A 20754-nucleotide genomic window follows, 5' to 3' on the forward strand; every position below is an offset into this window, starting at 1 on the left:
ATGCCTGGATGTGGGTTCAGCAGTGTCAGCCACAAATCTGCCTGCTATTTCAGAGCTGTCCACAACTCTTCATCATTGTGCGGTTTGTCACCTAAACATATTAGCTTCAGCAAAGCCTGTTGCTGCTTTGATGAGGCAGTGCTTCTAGCTTGTGACTGATGTGCTACTTTTGGAGATGGAGGCTGAAGAGGAGGAGGTGCAGGAGCTGTAGACTGTGGGGGCAAACCAGTTTGACGTAGGGCCCGCAATACTCGGGGTTGGGAGGACGTGCACTATACCAAGGTCGGAGTGGGTCCTGGCTTCCACTATGTTAACCCAGTGTGCGCTCAGTGAGATATACTTTCCCTGACCACAATCACTTGTCCACGTGTTTGTGGTTAGGTGGACTTTCCAAATAACAGCATTGTGGAGGGCACGGGTAATGTTGTGGGACACGTGCCTGTGTAATGCTGGGACTGCACACCGGGACAAATAGTCCCGCATGTTCGTGGCCTCGGGGTGATCCTCGACTCTGCCCTCTCTTTCAAGCTACATATCCAAGCCCTTGCCTTCTCCTGCCCACGACAACTCAAAAATATTTCCTGGATCTGTAAATTCCAAGAAACTTCAAAAATGTTTGTGCACGCCCTCATTATCTTCCGCCTCGTCTATTGCAACCTTCTACTCTCTGGCCTCCCCTCTAGCACTCTTGCACCACTCAAATCTATCCTAAACTCTGCTGCCAAAGTAATCCAACTGTCCCTCCGTTATTCCTCAGTCTCTCCTCTCTGCTATGCCCTTCACTGCCTTCCTATTGCCCATAGGCTACAGTTCAAAACCCTAACTATGACATACAAAGCCTTCTACAACCTGTCTCCTCCATTCATCTGTGACATGGTCTCCCAATGTCCGACTGGGTCTTGATTCTATGCTAACCCAGTGTGCCGTCAGTGAAATGTGCTGTCCCTGACTAGTGTTGAGCGATACCACCCGATACTTAAAAATATCGGGTCGGAATGGATCGGCCGATCTAAAAAAAGTATCGGGTATCGCCGATTCTGATACCGGAAGTCCCATTCAAGTCTATGGGACTTCCGGTATCGGAATAAGAAAAACCCTTTTCTGACCTTGTACAGCCTTTCGGGGGTCTGTACGGGCCTTCCGGGGGTCTGCCGGCCTGCCGGGGGTCTGTGCCGGCCTGCCGGGGGTCTCTGCGGACTGCCCGGGGTCTGTACCGGCCTGCTGGGGGGCTGTGCCGGCCTGCCGGTGGTCTGTGCCGACTGTCCGGGGGTCTGTGCAGGCTGCGGGGGTCTGTACCGGCCTGCCCGGGGGTCTGTACCGGCCTGCCGGGGGGCTGTGCCGGCCTGCCGGTGGTCTGTGCCGACTGTCCGGGGGTCTGTGCAGCCTGCGGGGGTCTGTGCAGGCATCGTCCGATGGGACTACAAGTCCCATCGGGCGATGCCTGCTACCATGATGGTGATTGACACATTAGCCAATGATGGGACAGTAGTAGTCCCATCATCCGGCTAATGTGTTGAATGTAAAAAAAAAAAAAAAATTACATACTACATACATGCTACATACATGCAACATACATGCAACATACATACTACATGAATGCAACATACATACTACATACATACTACATGCTACATACATACTACATACATGCTACATACATACTACATACATGCTACATACATAATACATATATACTACATGCTACATATATACTACATACATGCTACATACATACTACATGCTACATACATACTACATACATGCTACATACATACTACATACATGCTACATACATACTACATATTTACTACATGCATGCAACATACATACTACATATATACTACATGCATGCAACATACATACTACATACATACTACATGCTACATACATACTACATACATGCTACATACATACTACATACATGCTACATACATACTACATATATACTACATGCATGCAACATACATACTACATATATACTACATGCATGCAACATACATAGTACATACATGCTACATACATGCTACATGCTACATTCATACTACATACATGCTACATACATACTACATATATACTACATATATACTACATGAATGCAACATGCATACTACATATATACTACATGCATGCAACATACATACTACATACATACTACACGCATGCAACATGCATACTACATATACTACATGCATGCAACATACATACTACATATATACTAAAATGCATGCAACATGCATACTACATATATACTACATGCATGAAACATACATACTACATATATACTACATGCATGCAACATACATACTACATATATACCACATATATACTACATGCATGCAACATACATATATACTACATGTATACTACATGCAACATACATACTACATATATACTACATATATACTACATGCATGCAACATGCATACTACATATATACTACATGCATGCAACATACATGCTACATACATACCACATGCTACATACATACTACATACATGCTACATACTACATACATGCTACATACATACTACATATATACTACATGCATGCAACATACATACTACATACATGCTACATACATACTACATACATGCTACATACATAGTACATATATACTACATGCATGCAACATGCATACTACATATACTACATGCATGCAACATGCATACTACATATATACTACATGCATGCAACATACATACTACATATATACTACATACATGCTACATACATACTACATGCTACATACATACTACATACATGCTACATATATAGTACATGCATGCAACATGCATACTACATATATACTACATGCATGCAACATACATACTACATATATACCACATATATACTACATACATGCAACATACATATATACTACATGTATACTACATGCAACATACATACTACATATATACTACATGTATACTACATGCAACATACATACTACATATATACTACATACATGCAACATGCATACTACATATATACTACATGCATGCAACATACATACTACATATATACTACATGCAACATGCATACTACATATATACCACATGCATGCAACATGCATACTACATATATACTACATGCATGCAACATACATATATACTACATGCAACATGCATACTACATATATACCACATACATGCAACATGCATACTACATATATACTACATGCATGCAACATACATACATACTACATATATACTACATGCAACATGAATACTACATATATACTACATGCATGCAACATACATACTACATATATACTACATGCAACATGCATGCTACATATATACTACATATATACTACATGCATGCAACATACATATATACTACATACAATACATTCATACAATACATACATATAGACATACAGTACATATAACATAGAGTACATACTCACCATCACTTGTCACCTTGATCCCAGAAGCCATTGTCATCTGAGGAATAAATATTAAAATAACAAACCACCAATATACTTACCCCTGATCCGCAGAAGTCCATGAGTGTCCCACAACGATCTTGCGTGGAGAACAGCAGCATCAGCTGATGCTACCATTCTCTACGGGCTCCAGGAATCAAATGACGGGAGGTAGGTATCCTTCCGCACTGTATTCCCATGCAGCTTTTACCATAAAGTGAGACTAGGGAGACTAGGGACTTTTTTTTTAAAGTGTTGGAGGAATACAGTGCGGAAGGATACCTACCTCCCGTCATTGGATTCCTGGAGCCCGTAGAGAACGGTAGCATCAGCTGATGCTGCTGTTCTCCACGCAAGATCGTCATGGGACACTCGTGGACTTTGCGGATCAGGGGTAAGTATATTGGTGGTTTGCTATTTTAATATTTATTCCTCAGATGACAATGGCTTCGGGGAACAATGTGACAAGTAATGGTGAGTATGTACTCTATGTTATATGTACTGTATGTCTATATGTATGTATTGTATGTATGTATTGTATGTAGTATATATGTATGTTGCATGCATGTAGCATATATGTAGTATATATGTAGTATGCATGTTGCATGTAGTATATATGTAGCATGTATGTATGTTGCATGCATGTAGTATATATGTAGTATATATGTAGTATGCATGTTGCATGTAGTATATACACTCACTGGCCACTTTATTAGGTACACCTGTCCAACTGTGTGTTAAGACTTAATTTCTAATCTGCCAATCACATGGCGGCAACTCAGTGCATTTAGGCATGTAGACATGGTCAAGACAATCTCCTGCAGTTCAAACCGAGCATCAGTATGGGGAAGAAAGGTGATTTGAGTGCCTTTGAACGTGGCATGATTGTTGGTGCCAGAAGGGCTGGTCTGAGTATTTCAGAAACTGCTGATCTACTGGGATTTTCACGCACAACCATCTCTAGGGTTTACAGAGAATGGTCCGAAAAAGAAAAAAAATCCAGTGAGCGGCAGTTCTGTGGCCGGAAATGCCTTGTTGATGCCAGAGGTCAGAGGAGAATGGGCAGACTGGTTCGAGCTGATAGAAAGGCAACCGTGACTCAAATTGCCACCCGTTACAACCAAGGTAGGCAGAAGAGCATCTCTGAACGCACAGTGCGTCGAACTTTGAGGCAGATGGGCTACAGCAGCAGAAGACCACACCGGGTACCACTCCTCTCAGCTAAGAACAGGAAACTGAGGCTACAATTTGCACAAGCTCATCGAAATTGGACAGTAGAAGATTGGAAAAACGTTGCCTGGTCTGATGAGTCTCGATTTCTGCTGCGACATTCGGATGGTAGGGTCAGAATTTGGCGTAAACAACATGAAAGCATGGATCCATCCTGCCTTGTATCAACGGTTCAGGCTGGTGGTGGTGGTGTCATGGTGTGGGGAATTTTTTCTTGGCACTCTTTGGGCCCCTTGGTACCAATTGAGCATCGTTGCAACGCCACAGCCTACCTGAGTATTGTTGCTGACCATGTCCATCCCTTTATGACCACAATGTACCCAACATCTGATGGCTACTTTCAGCAGGATAATGCGCCATGTCATAAAGCTCGAATCATCTCAGATTGGTTTCTTGAACATGACAATGAGTTCACTGTACTCAAATGGCCTCCTGTCACCAGATCTCAATCCAATAGAGCATCTTTGGGATGTGGTGGAACGGGAGATTCGCATCAGGGATGTGCAGCCGACAAATCTGCGCCAACTGTGTGATGCCATCATGTCAATATGGTCCAAAATCTCTGAGGAATGCTTCCAGCACCTTGTTGAATCTCTGCCATGAAGAATTGAGGCAGTTCTGAAGGCAAAAGGGGGTCCAACCCCTTACTAGCATGGTGTACCTAATAAAGTGGCCAGTGAGTGTATGTAGCATGTATGTATGTTGCAAGCATGTAGTATATGTGTGGTATATATGTAGTATGTATGTATGTTGCATGCATGTAGTATATATGTAGTATGCATGTTGCATGCATGTAGTATATATGTGGTATGCATGTTGCATGCATGTAGTATATATGTAGTATGTATGTTGCATGTAGTATATATGTATGTTGCATGCATGTGGTATATATGTGGTATATATGTAGTATGTATGTATGTTGCATGCATGTAGCATATATGTAGTATATATGTAGTATGTAAGTTGCATGTAGTATACATGTAGTATATATGTATGTTGCTTGCAAGTAGTATATATGTGGTATATATGTAGTATGTATGTATGTTGCATGCATGTATTATATACGTAGTATGTATGTTGCATGCATGTAGTATATATGTAGTATGCATGTTGCATGCATGTAGTATATATGTAGTATGTATGTTGCATGCATGTAGTATATATGTAGTATGCATGTTGCATGCATGTAGTATATATGTAGTATGTATGTAGCATGTATGTAGTATGTATGTAGCATGTATGTAGTATGTATGTAGCATGTATGTAGTATGTATGTTGCATGCATGTAGTATATATGTAGTATGTATGTTGCATGCATGTAGTATATATGTAGTATGCATGTTGCATGCATGTAGTATATATGTAGTATATATGTAGCATGTATGTAGTATGTATGTAGCATGTATGTAGTATGTATGTAGCATGTAGTATGTATGTTGTATGCATGTAGTATATATGTAGTATGCATGTTGCATGCATGTAGTATATATGTAGTATGTATGTAGCATGTATGTAGCATGTGGTATGTATGTAGCATGTATGTAGTATGTATGTTGCATGCATGTAGTATATATGTAGTAGGTATGTTGCATGCATGCAGTATATATGTAGTATGCATGTTGCATGCATGTAGTATATATGTAGTATATATGTAGCATGTATGTAGCATGTACGTAGCATGTATGTAGTATGTATGTAGCATGTAGTATGTATGTAGCATGTATGTAGTATGCATGTTGCATGCATGTAGTATATATATATATATAGTATGCATGTTGCATGCATGTAGTATATATGTAGTATGTATGTAGTATGTATGTAGTATGTATGTAGTATGTATGTAGCATGTATGTAGCATGTATGTAGTATGTATGTTGCATGCATGTAGTATATATGTAGTATATATGTAGTATGCATGTTGCATGCATGTAGTATATATGTAGTATGTATGTTGAATGTAGTATATATGTAGTATATATGTATGTTGCATGCATGTGGTATATATGTAGTATGCATGTTGCATGTAGTATATATGTAGTATGTATGTATGTTGCATGAATGTAGTATATATGTAGTATGTATGTTGCATGCATGTAGTATATATGTAGTATGTATGTTGCATGCATGTAGTATATATAAAGTATATATGTAGTATGCATGTTGCATGCATGTGGTATATATGTAGTATGTATGTTGCATGTAGTATATATGTAGTATATATGTATGTTGCTTGCATGTAGTATATATGTGGTATATATGTAGTATGTATGTAGCATGTATGTAGTATATATGTAGTATGTATGTTGCATGCATGTAGTATATATGTAGTATGTATGTTGAATGCATGTAGTTTATATGTAGTATGCATGTTGCATGCATTTAGTATATATGTAGTATGCATGTAGTATATATGTAGTATGTATGTAGTATATATGTAGTATGCATGTAGTATATATGTAGTATGTATGTAGCATGTATGTAGTATATATGTAGTATATATGTATGTTGCATGAATGTAGTATATATGTAGTATGTATGTTGCATGCATGTAGTATATATGTAGTATGTATGTTGCATGCATGTAGTATATATGAAGTATATATGTAGTATGCATGTTGCATGCATGTGGTATATATGTAGTATGTATGTTGCATGTAGTATATATGTATGTTGCTTGCATGTAGTATATATGTAGTATATATGTAGTATGTATGTAGCATGTATGTAGTATATATGTAGTATGTATATATGTAGTATATAGGTAGTATGTATGTTGCATGCATGTAGTATATATGTAGTATGCATGTTGCATGCATGTAGTATATATGTAGTATGTATGTAGTATGTATGTAGCATGTATGTAGTATGTATGTAGCATGTAGTATGTATGTTGTATGTATGTAGCATGTATGTAGTATGTATGTTGCATGCATGTAGTATATATGTAGTATGCATGTTGCATGCATGTAGTATATATGTAGCATGTATGTAGTATGTATGTAGCATGTAGTATGTATGTAGCATGTATGTATGTTGCATGCATGTAGTATATATGTAGTATGCATGTTGCATGTATGTGGTATATATGTAGTATGCATGTTGCATGTAGTATATATGTATGTTGCATGCATGTAGTATATATGTAGTATATATGTAGTATGTATGTAGCATGTATGTAGTATATATGTAGTATGTATATATGTAGTATATAGGTAGTATGTATGTTGCATGCATGTAGTATATATGTAGTATGCATGTTGCATGCATGTAGTATATATGTAGTATGCATGTTGCATGTATGTGGTATATATGTAGTATGCATGTTGCATGTAGTATATATGTATGTTGCTTGCATGTAGTATATATGTAGTATATATGTAGTATGTATGTAGCATGTATGTAGTATATATGTAGTATGTATATATGTAGTATATAGGTAGTATGTATGTTGCATGCATGTAGTATATATGTAGTATGCATGTTGCATGCATGTAGTATATATGTAGTATGTATGTAGTATGTATGTAGCATGTAGTATGTATGTTGTATGTATGTAGCATGTATGTAGTATGTATGTTGCATGCATGTAGTATATATGTAGTATGCATGTTGCATGCATGTAGTATATATGTAGTATATATGTAGCATGTATGTAGTATGTATGTAGCATGTAGTATGTATGTAGCATGTATGTATGTTGCATGCATGTAGTATATATGTAGTATGCATGTTGCATGCATGTGGTATATATGTAGTATGCATGTTGCATGTAGTATATATGTAGTATGTATGTTGCATGCATGTGGTATATATGTAGTATGCATGTTGCATGTAGTATATATGTAGTATGTATGTTGCATGCATGTAGTATATATGTAGTATATATGTAGTATGTATGTAGTATGTATGTAGCATGTAGTATGTATGTAGCATGTATGTATGTTGCATGCATGTAGTATATATGTAGTATGCATGTTGCATGCATGTATTATATATGTAGTATATATGTAGTATGTTGCATGTAGTATACATGTAGTGTATATGTATGTTGCATGCATGTAGTATATATGTAGTATATATGTAGTATGTTGCATGTAGTATACATGTAGTGTATATGTATGTTGCATGCATGTAGTATATATGTGGTATATATGTAGTATGTATGTATGTTGCATGCATGTAGTATATATGTAGTATGTATGTTGCATGCATGTAGTTTATATGTAGTATGCATGTTGCATGCATGTAGTATATATGTAGTATGTATGTAGTATATATGTAGTATGTATGTAGCATGTATGTAGTATATATGTAGTATGTATGTAGCATGTATGTAGTATGTTTGTAGCATATAGTATGTATGTTGTATGTATCTAGCATGTATGTAGTATGTATGCTGCATGCATGCAGTATATATGTAGTATGCATGTTGCATGCATGTAGTATATATGTAGTATATATGTAGCATGTATGTAGTATGTTTGTAGCATGTATGTAGTATGTAGTATGCATGTTGCATTCATCTAGTATATATGTAATATATATGTAGCATGTTGCATGTAGTATACATGTAGTGTATATGTATGTTGAATGCATGTAGTATATATGTAGTATGTATGTTGCAATCATGTAGTACATATGTAGTATGCATGTTGCATGCATGTAGTATATATGTAGTAGGTATGTAGCATGTATGTAGTATATATGTAGTATGCATATAGTATATCTGTAGTATGTATGTAGCATTTATGTAGTATATATGTAGTATGTATGTATGTAACATATATGTAGTATGTATGTAGTATGTGGTGTATATGTATGTTGCATGCATGTAGTATATATGTAGTATGCATGTTGCATGCATGTAGTATATATGTAGTATGTATGTAGCATGTATGTAGTATGTATGTAGTGTGTATGTATTATGTATGTAGCATGAAGTATGTATGTAGCATGTATGTAGCATGTATGTTGCATGCATGTATTATATATGTAGTATGCATGTTGTATGGATGTAGTATATATGTAGCATGTATGTAGTATGTATGTAGCATGTATGTAGTATATATGTAGCATGCATGTAGCATGTGTGTAGTACCACGCCCCTATCAAAGTGTGTCAAACACGCCCCTTTTATACAATTTCGTGTTTGATACGCTTTTATATCAATCGCTATTGTTTGATATAAAAGGATGTGTTTGATACGCTTTTATATGACCAATAAAGGGGCACTTTTATAGCCATTGGGTATTTTATTTATTTGACCATTATTTTAATAAAGGAAACATTTTATTCAAATTGTAAATAAAAATGAGAGATGCTATTTTTATAAAAAAAGATAATAGTGTTTATTGAACAACAATCAAATACATTTTATAAAGCATTACATTTGGCATTTACACTGTCATTTTAGAAGTACATTCAATTATATTTTATTTATCACACTGCTCTGCACTTAATCAAATCAATATATACATATATATATATAAATATATAATACAGGGCAATATAAACTCTGTGTGTATTTTCTGTGCTGCTTGCACTTCAGTGATGCAGAAGGGGGGCTAGGGCAGATGTTACTGCATCCTGGGAGCTTTCCCGTAGGGTTTCAAAAATGCACAAAATCGAATACAGAGGATAGAATATATCATTACAATATAATAGGCTCTAGGAAATAGGAAATAGTAGAAAGGAAAAAGATGTCAGAGTATATCATTACAATACAATAGATTCTAGGAAATAGCAGAGAGGAAAAAGATGTCAGAGTATATCATTACAATACAATAGATACTATCATTTCACTTGAGCAAAACAGAGGTCACTATTTACACCTAACTCAGCAAAAACCACTGATAAGCAGATGTCGCTGCATCCTAGACACTTTCCCGTGGTAACTTCAATTAGTATTGATTCTTTGGCTTTTATAATAATAAAGGAATCATACACTCATTGTAATATGTGTAATATCCTACATATTACACAGTGATAAGCAACGCTGCTTAAATATAAAAGAATGTTTGCAGGGGGAATAGTTTGATTCAAGTAAATTTTGCTTTACAGATTTATAAACTAAATTATCTTTATGATTTAAGTCATCAGTAAAATGTTGTAAAATCTCATGGAATGAAAGGCCCCTTGCAAGTTCCTTTAGGATATACACGCAATAATGGCCGCACACCGTGCTATAATTATTTTGAATTTGCCTGTCTTGATAGCAGAATAATTCGCTATTTCTCTTTAGGAAGATTATAAATTCATCCGGAGAAAGTTCGCTGTCTGGAGAGAGGCCATAACTGTCAAAGAATATCGCATTCTTTTCATTGCAAAGTAAAGTTAATATCCAATGTTTGCCGCTCTGATTGGAGCGATCTGTATTTACGATGTACGCCGCTGGCCTCTGAGTTACTCTATGTGACGGCAGCAAGTCACACGGATACACCCCATAAAATATGGCCTCTGTATAGTGATCGGCTTTCAATAACGTAGTGAGCTGCAGGGAATCCATCATCAGTAGAAATCATACAATACTTCACGGCGGTCATTAATTTCTAGAATAGATGAATTCACGCCGTATACCACCATATTTATCGTATGGGGGTGGCTAGCGCAAATCGGACTTCAGAACGCAGGTTCCCAGTTTTTATGAGAGAGAAGTGACCTCCAGGTTCTTGGTCGGCTGATAAATCAAATGCAAAAAATGTATAGCCGTCCATAAATTCTTCTCGGCCAATTGCCAGTGCACAATCGGCCTTCTGCTTTCCAGAAATATGGGCAAGAGCCATATCCTCTCTTACAGCTAATTCAATATTGAAATTAGGTTGGAATGGCTGGGAGGGGATCTGCTGACCATCCAAATATAAAGCCGCATGGTTTACATTAGAATGATGAAAGTACAGTGGGTTTTTATTATACGTACCGCTAAAGGCCTCATTATCTACAAAGCCCAATATAATTACTCGTGGAATGGCCCCTAAAAATAGATTTTCTATATTAGAAATTCGGGTGCCCCCAGGGATGCTGTCCACTTTCATACAGGCCCTATCAATAGCATATTTTGCTGTAGCAGATAGTAAGGCCTGAGAGTGACCAATCCTCACAGCGGGAGCCACCTGGACTCTCTTTACATAGAGACACGCGTTCAGAATCTGTACTTTGAGCGGATCCGGGTCAGCAGAAACTAAACAGAACGCATCTTTATTTCGCGTCAGCTTGATTTTAAGGTCAAGTCCATTCAATATAAGCTTCGGCTGATTAAAAATGTCGCTAAAAATTGGACCGAGCAAATCGACGGGCTTGGAGTGAGCTACTGCATGAGCCCGCTTGTTGAAGCCCACATTGGCGCCATCCAGGATTCGTACATCATGATGTCCGGCGGTATCATTATAGAATAATCCTGATGTGAATTGGGAGGCTAAAGTCTGTGCGCTGTAATTTAGCAGAGCTTCAATGCAGGCCCTATAGCTGTATAGATTGTCTGATTGTGAGATGAGGCGATCACCCAGGGTGACATCAACTTGATTAAAAAGAGTCGCTAATGGATAGTTAATGAGAGCTACACGGGCTCCATCCGCGATGGCAGAATTATCTTGTTTTACGACCCGGCAACTTATGTAAAGTAGGGTATTATTTAAATCATAATAATATTCACCACTTCCCGATATGAAAAATTCAAGTGGTGCATTGTCCGCCAGAGCCGCAATAGGCTGAACGTCTATGAATATTGATTTCTCGACAGAAACCTGCATAGGAGGTATTTGAAAAATATCCAGTTCTGATTTCATGCACTCCACCGAAGCATCATGTATGAAGGCCATTTTATATATAATATATTCGTTTTATATATTTTCCTAAAAGATGTCTTCAACACTGCGTCTTACTCTTTTCTGGCGTTTGCGTCTTGCGGGTGTGATTTTATTCATGAGCATTGGTGAGGGTGAATAGCGAACACGCCTTTTTCTTTTTTTCTGTTTTTTAGCAACATAAACAATACCGGAGCCTTCCTGAGGAGGGGTGTTTAGCCTATTCATAGCGGCTGCTGAGAAAGAGGCAATGGCGTCCTTAGCAATATTTGAAACAGCTGTCATTACATGGGGCTTTACTAATTCAAGTCCTTTTCTCAATAGAGGAACCGCTTTTCTAAATAAGCCTCTAAATATTCCTGCAAGCCCAGCCCCATACATGTACTCATCACTGCGAAATCCCTCTAAACCGTGGCCCGTCTGAGCAATATAGTAGCGGGCATAAATGGTCGGATCTCTGTAAACACGTTGCGACACCATTTTGACGTGTCAATCACGACGCGGTCTGAAATGTAATCGCAAAATAGTTTTTCCGTACTTGAATTTAACAGGCGTACCCTGATCAGTCAAGATAGAGATGCTTACAGAACCAAAGTGCTGTTTGCATAGAGGCACATAATCAGGTCTTGTGTATTGAAGTGTGATGATCTCCCCACTTTTACCAGTCACCAGCGCAGTTCTCAGAAGCTGGACGTAAGAATCTCCGACTAGCTGATGGTTAATAATGTCTGAGTAAACAAATAAGGTATAAAATCCATTCATGATATCTGCGTAGTTCTTCTCCTTGGGTCTAATCACACTATTATCATAGGCCTCAATATAAGGCGGTAGCCCTAAAATATGCGTCAATTTTGGACCTGGAGCAAAATGTATCGTGGGTGAATCCGATAGAGTAACACTTCTCTTCACTTCATCATAACGAAGTTTAAACCCAACGGAGGCGATCTTTATGCTGTCGATACACTCATTAATGGCCCTTATAAGATCCGAAATATTTAAATAATAGCCTGCTTTTACGAAATATTCTCTTAGAACATCCCCTCGTTTTCCAAGAAAAAATGTGCCTTCGCTATTTTCGAAAGTAAACCAGGTGTGGGGATACTGAAATTCTGTGAGGGCAACTTCATATGGGCCTACAAGATGTACAGGCTTTGCCAGTTTAGTGGTAAAATTCGAAATCGTGTTGTCTGGGAATAGCTTACTTGACGCATTACATGCTAGGGTAATATAAAATGATCCAGAATCCATGATTAGAGGTCCGTCAGCTGGTTTTCTTTAATCCAAGTATTAAATTTTTCCGGATATCCCTTCCATTTAACGAGATACAGGGTGGACCCTCTGACGCGCTTTTTTCTTAACACTTTTTCTATTTTGTAGATGCGATTCTCATCCGATGTGACTTTTTGTAGTTCCTCCTTATAAAATGACCCAATCACAGGTTCTCCGTACAAATCCATGATTTTGTAGAGGGGGAATTGGAATTTTGTGTTAATTTCGGATATGATAAATATTTCATCGGTATATGATTGTTCATATGCTTTCATAAATGTACGTTTATATTGGACCAAACGTACATTGTCGCCAATTTTAAAAGAAGGATTAATACGTTTATTTTTCATGCTCGAGCCATAAATATTTTTCCATATTTGTAGTGAATTTTTGCTTGTAACATCAATCGGTCTACATCGAATGGTAGAATGATAGGTTCGATTGTAGCTATCAACCAAATCTGGTAAAATATCAATATACCTATTAGTGTTATTTTTTGTAAAATACCGCCACATTCGAGTTTTTAATGTACGATTAAACCGCTCCACAATAGAGGCCTTAACTGCATTATTCGTAAGATAATGTAGAATATCATACGTTTTACAAAGGCGCTTCATCGACGAATTAATAAATTCTTTGCCCCGATCCGTCTGTAATTTCTTCGGTATGCGCTTATCATTTTGAAATATCAACTCGAATGAACAGGCTACAGCGGCCCCAGTCTTGTTTGATAAGGCTACGCACCACGCAAATTTTGATAGGCAATCAATCACAGTAAGGATATATTTAACATTATCATTTTCCTTCGAATAGTCAATTAAACTCACTAAATCTCCTTGCCACAATGCTTCCATGTTTGAGACCATGATCTTATTTGTCAGAAATCTTTCTCACGGGTTTGTGCAACAAATAGCTCTCCTGGTTATTTAACCAATCACGCACAATTGTAATCTCTAGTTTCTCTATATAATTTATCAATGCCGCCGTATGATCCTGATGCTTTAGGCGTAAAATACTGGTTCTCTAATATTTTTTCATCGTGTCTAGAAGACATGTTCTCATGAACCAATGCCGTCTTCATCAGAAAATCAAAATGTATAAAATGAAATTAAATGTGGAATGTAATACAAATATATAATGCTTGATATCAGTATAATATGAGTATACCATGATTGCTTGGGTCAGCATGATGGGCTGTAACTGGGAGGCTCTTGTGGGTGTTAACTGGAGGTGTGGACTTTCTGCCGATTGCTTGAGACCTTTTGGTGAGGCGGAACTGGGATGTGAATGTAGGTGGAGCGATCCTGCTGTCTGGCTTTAAAACAGGCCTTTAGGTGATGTCCTTACACACTCAGCATTAGAGGCAGTTTTCCTTTTATACTGGGCAGCTACTTCTACTCTTTAAAATAGTAAGTATTAACACATTATTTAATTAATATTATTGTCAATTGTTGTATAGTAACATTTATTATATAGGATATAATTGTATTTTCCTTAGAATAGATTTACTCATTTAGAAGAAATTTAGATATTTAATACAATATTTATTTGATGTATAATTATTTAATTGATGTTCGCCTATAATTTTATTTGCCTTTTATCAAATAGTATATAAAATGTATTTCTTCGGCATAGACTTAGATTATACATTTATATTATACTACTTTCCACTGCATAGTTATAGTTAATAATTTTAAAAGTATAATAGTATTCACACTTTTAATCATTTTAGTTAAGATGGAAGCCGACGATTTTGAACATCCCGGGCTCTTCTTACGAGCACACAATGCCAACAACTAGGTAGGTCTTATATTGAATATAGTGAACGGAGTGTTAGACATTCTGATTAAAGATTTTGTTTTTCATATTAATTATATAATATTTCATTCTTTTTAAGAAGAGTCTATAGGGACCGACTTTCCTGAGGTGTATCAGACTTTGGATTTGGATTCCATAAATGCAGGAGCGCCTTTTAACGCTGGCGGAGAAACAAGCTCTGCAATTTCACATTATCCTCTCACTGGTGAGCTGTATATTTGTATAATAACTGCTTTAATCATATGTAGACGTGAAACTAAATACAATTTCTCATACAGATGCTGAGATGCTGCAAGCGGACGATAAGCAAGAAAACGTCCATGTTACTGAACCTGTAAATCTGGTGAATCCGCTGCGGAGGCAACAAACATATCAAAAAGTTAAGAACATATGGAAAAAAGTAGCATCTCTTTGAAAAAAGAGTCCGTATGTATGCAGGGATGAAATTTCCTCTAATTTCTTATACAGGTAACCAACACATGAAAGAATTCTATAATGTTGATGGGCTCATGGTTTCTAACAATCCTAAAAAGCCGCGGAAACCACGAAACACATCGCTCAAGATTAGTGCTCCCAGGGTTTCTATCAGGCCTAGCGGGAAACCAAAAAATATGGCGCTGCTGATTCAAAAAGGTACTGTGAGCTTGAAAACAATAATCAGTATCGTGAAGAAAATCATTTCAGGACTGTGTAATAGTTTTATTTTATTTACAGCAGATAAACGAGCGGCCAGAAAAAAGCTATATTCAAATGAAAACGCCGCCATCCCACTGACGGTGAATAGTGAGACGACTATTAACCCAGAGCCTGCAGAAGACCAATACCCAGAACATTCTTGTAAGTATATATTTAGCTTTTCTGTAATAATGATAATAATCTTTATTTATATAGAGCTTACATATTCTGCAGAGATTTATAATTCAGATATTCATATACATCCAGTCATAAGTAACAGTTATCAAAACAATAATTAAAGCAAAATTAATGATGCCCCTGCTCATAACGGGTACAACCTAAAATACTATATACAAACACTTATATGTGTTTCTTCACTATCTGGTACATGTAACATTTCCATTGTTACTCAAGCTTCATGGACATCTGACACATGTAGCTTTTTTCTTTTAGATACAAAGAATATGCTAAAAAAAGATGCACAGCCATTGCTGCAGCCTCAAGTACTGCAGGAGCGTACTTACGGCCCAACGCAGATCCCCCCACAAAGAGTTAATCCGGCTGTGAGATCAACTCCGCTTTCACCAATCATTGTTCTGTCGGATGAAGAAAGTCCTGTGAAACCCAAGCAGCCTAGGAAGGCGGTACCGAAGTCTTCAGCCCGAAAATATAACGCCGACTCAGCTGCACCCAATATTACACATTCAATCATTTCTGTGGACGGTGTGCCACAAGCTGAACGTGAAGCCATCAACAGAGAAATTGATCAGCTTGCTGAGGGTAAGAAGAGATGAACAGTATCAACCCAGACCCAGGGGGCAAGTAAAAAACAAAAAGTACACAATACCCCAATTACCCCTGAGTGGCCTGAAGAACAGTATAAGGCGTTTCATGATATGGGAACTCAGTACCTAAATTACAAAAACGCTATTGTTCAACTTAAATATTTCTGTGACACTTACATGTATGAAAGGTTACAAACTGCGGCCCCAACACCTGACATTGTTGATGAGCTATATGCGTTCCATCAGTCTTTGTGAAATCAAATAAAAATAATTCAATGTGACTAGGCTTGGTTGGTTATGGTCTGCAGAAGTTGTCTAAAACATCTCCACAAAGGGGTTATAGATCGAGAACAATTAAACGAGCTCGAAGGCTGTTGGTTAGTGCAAGACGTTCACTAGCAGCTAGAAGCCTGCGAGAGTCAACTCACAGACCGATAACTACACAAAACCCTCAGCTGTTGATACATGCACAGAGTCCCTCGTTTCACAGCCATGATCCCCCTAGGGGTGTTAGCACCAATGTGTCTCCAATCGCTCAAAGCTTTGAGCCTCTTGAAATACAGGCTGAAAATGTACATGATGTTGCAGCTGATGGTCATGTTGATGAAAATGTATGGGACGTAGATGAAAATGGACATGATGTTGCATCTGATGGTCATGTTGATGAAAATGTACGGGACGTAGATGAAAATGGACATGATGTTGCAGCTGATGGTCATGTTGATGAAAATGTACGGGCTGTAGATGAAAATGGACATGATGTTGCAGCTGATGGTCATGTTGATGATAATGTACTGGCTGTAGATGAAAATGGACATGATGATGCATCTGATGGTTATGTTGATGAAAATGTATGGGACGTAGATGAAAATGTACATGATGTTGCATCTGATGGTCATGTTGATGAAAATGTACGGGATGTAGATGAAAATGGACATGATGTTGCATCTGATGGTCATGTTGATGAAAATGGACATGATGCATCTGATGGTCATGTTGATGATAATGTACGGGACGTAGATGAAAATGGACATGATGATGCATCTGATGGTCATGTTGATGAAAATGTACGGGATGTAGATGAAAATGTACATGATGTTGCATCTGATGGTCATGTTGATGAAAATGGACATGATGCATCTGATGGTCATGTTGATGATAATGTACGGGACGTAGATGAAAATGGACATGATGTTGCATCTGATGGTCATGTTGATGAAAATGTACGGGACGTAGATGAAAATGGACATGATGATGCATCTGATGGTCATGTTGATGAAAATGTACGGGACGTAGATGAAAATGTACATGATGTTGCATCTGATGGTCATGTTGATGAAAATGTACGGGATGTAGATGAAAATGGACATGATGTTGCATCTGATGGTCATGTTGATGAAAATGGACATGATGCATCTGATGGTCATGTTGATGATAATGTACGGGACGTAGATGAAAATGGACATGATGATGCATCTGATGGTCATGTTGATGAAAATGTATGGGACGTAGATGAAAATGGACATGATGTTGCAGCTGATGGTCATGTTGATGATAATGTACAGGACGTAGATGAAAATGGACATGATGATGCATCTGATGGTCATGTTGATGATAATGTACAGGACGTAGATGAAAATGGACATGATGATGCATCTGATGGTCATGTTGATGATAATGTACAGGATGTAGATGAAAATGGACATGATGTTGCATCTGATGGTCATGTTGATGATAATGTACGGGACGTAGATGAAAATGGACATGATGATGCATCTGATGGTCATGTTGATGAAAATGTACGGGACGTAGATGAAAATGTACATGATGTTGCATCTGATGGTCATGTTGATGAAAATGTACGGGATGTAGATGAAAATGGACATGATGTTGCATCTGATGGTCATGTTGATGAAAATGGACATGATGCATCTGATGGTCATGTTGATGATAATGTACGGGACGTAGATGAAAATGGACATGATGATGCATCTGATGGTCATGTTGATGAAAATGTATGGGACGTAGATGAAAATGGACATGATGTTGCAGCTGATGGTCATGTTGATGATAATGTACAGGACGTAGATGAAAATGGACATGATGATGCATCTGATGGTCATGTTGATGATAATGTACAGGACGTAGATGAAAATGGACATGATGATGCATCTGATGGTCATGTTGATGATAATGTACAGGATGTAGATGAAAATGGACATGATGTTGCATCTGATGGTCATGTTGATGATAATGTACGGGACGTAGATGAAAATGGACATGATGATGCATCTGATGGTCATGTTGATGAAAATGTACGGGACGTAGATGAAAATGGACATGATGTTGCAGCTGATGGTCATGTTGATGATAATGTACAGGACGTAGATGAAAATGGACATGATGATGCATCTGATGGTCATGTTGATGATAATGTACAGGACGTAGATGAAAATGGACATGATGATGCATCTGATGGTCATGTTGATGATAATGTACAGGACGTAGATGAAAATGGACATGATGTTGCATCTGATGGTCATGTTGATGATAATGTACGGGCCGTAGATCATTCAGTATTTTTACAACATTTTTATCACCATCAAAGAGATGTCCGCAATTTCAATGCTCGCATGTATATTGATCATTTCAGATTTGTAAATTTATACCGCATTCAATCATTTGTAGAGACCCTAAACATCGTGCATGGAGCCATTCAGTCTTTGCTGGACAGAGTCGTCAGAGACATTGATCCTGGAGACTTTGTTCAGTTAAGGCTTGAAGGCGGTGACACGTTAGATCCCATTTTCACTACAAAACAGACAAGGGAGGATTTTAGTTCTGAAGCATTCTTAAATGCCGTAGTTCACACATTGCAAAGCAATGCTGAATGCTTAGCAAACAGCTCCCTGAAATTAGTCGTAACAATTATTAAAAACAGACGTGGGGTATAAAAAGACGTCTGAAATCTATAGTGAGTAGTCAAATCATTAAGCAAAAGAGACGTTGGCTGTACAACTATAACAATTACAGCACAAATCTGTGCTTTGCAGCGAGCGTGTGCGCCCTGATCACCGACACTGATGATGGTGATACAGTTTTACTGAATCGTGCAAAAACCATACACGCGGCCCTGGCTATCCCTGAGGACCAACTTATAAGTTTTAGTGATATTGAAGCTTTTGAGAAACATCTGGGTATCAGCATTAAAGTATTATACTACAGTCAGGGCGACTGGCGATATTTTCAAACAGGTAATGCCCTTAGTGCTAGAGCTATTTTCATATTGCATCATGATAATCACTACTACGGGAGCAAAAATATGAAGGGTTTTATCGGCGCGGATTACTTTTGTGAAAGATGCAATTCGTTGTTTCATCACAAATTTAATCATTCGTGTCAATATTTTTGCAAGGCTTGTCAAAGAGAGTTGTGTGGAGAGAACCGACATGGAGCAGCCACCTCTCTGTCCAATTTGTCGTGTGTTTTGTCGGTCCAGTGAGTGCTTAGATCACCACACTCGTTTATCTGCAGATAATCCAAAATTCTGCAGAGTTAAAACATTTTTTGATAAATGTTATCATTTTGTCCCCACAGAAAGTGATTCCGAACATAAATGTAAAGGATTGCGTTGTCCTGTCTGTCACAGACGTTTAAATAAATTTGATGAGCACCTTTGTTACATGCGCCGGTATGTACCAGAGGAGGCGACAGATCAATACATATTTTATGACTTTGAATGTATGCAGGA

The 20754-nt window shown here is 37.7% G+C and overlaps 1 protein-coding gene across 1 annotated transcript; it reads right to left on the reverse strand.

The window, feature by feature from the left end:
- Nucleotides 1-11241: 11241 nt before the first annotated feature.
- LOC141100523 (uncharacterized protein F54H12.2-like) lies at nt 11242-12471 on the reverse strand. Its single transcript, XM_073589087.1, has one exon. It carries the CDS (start codon nt 12469-12471, stop codon nt 11242-11244), a length of 1230 nt encoding a protein of 409 aa, XP_073445188.1.
- Between the last annotated feature and the right edge of the window lie 8283 nt (nt 12472-20754).

Source organism: Dendrobates tinctorius, unplaced genomic scaffold (genome assembly GCF_039654945.1).
Source record: "Dendrobates tinctorius isolate UK_male_01 unplaced genomic scaffold, ASM3965494v1 ptg000106l, whole genome shotgun sequence".
NCBI lineage: Eukaryota > Metazoa > Chordata > Amphibia > Anura > Dendrobatidae > Dendrobates > Dendrobates tinctorius.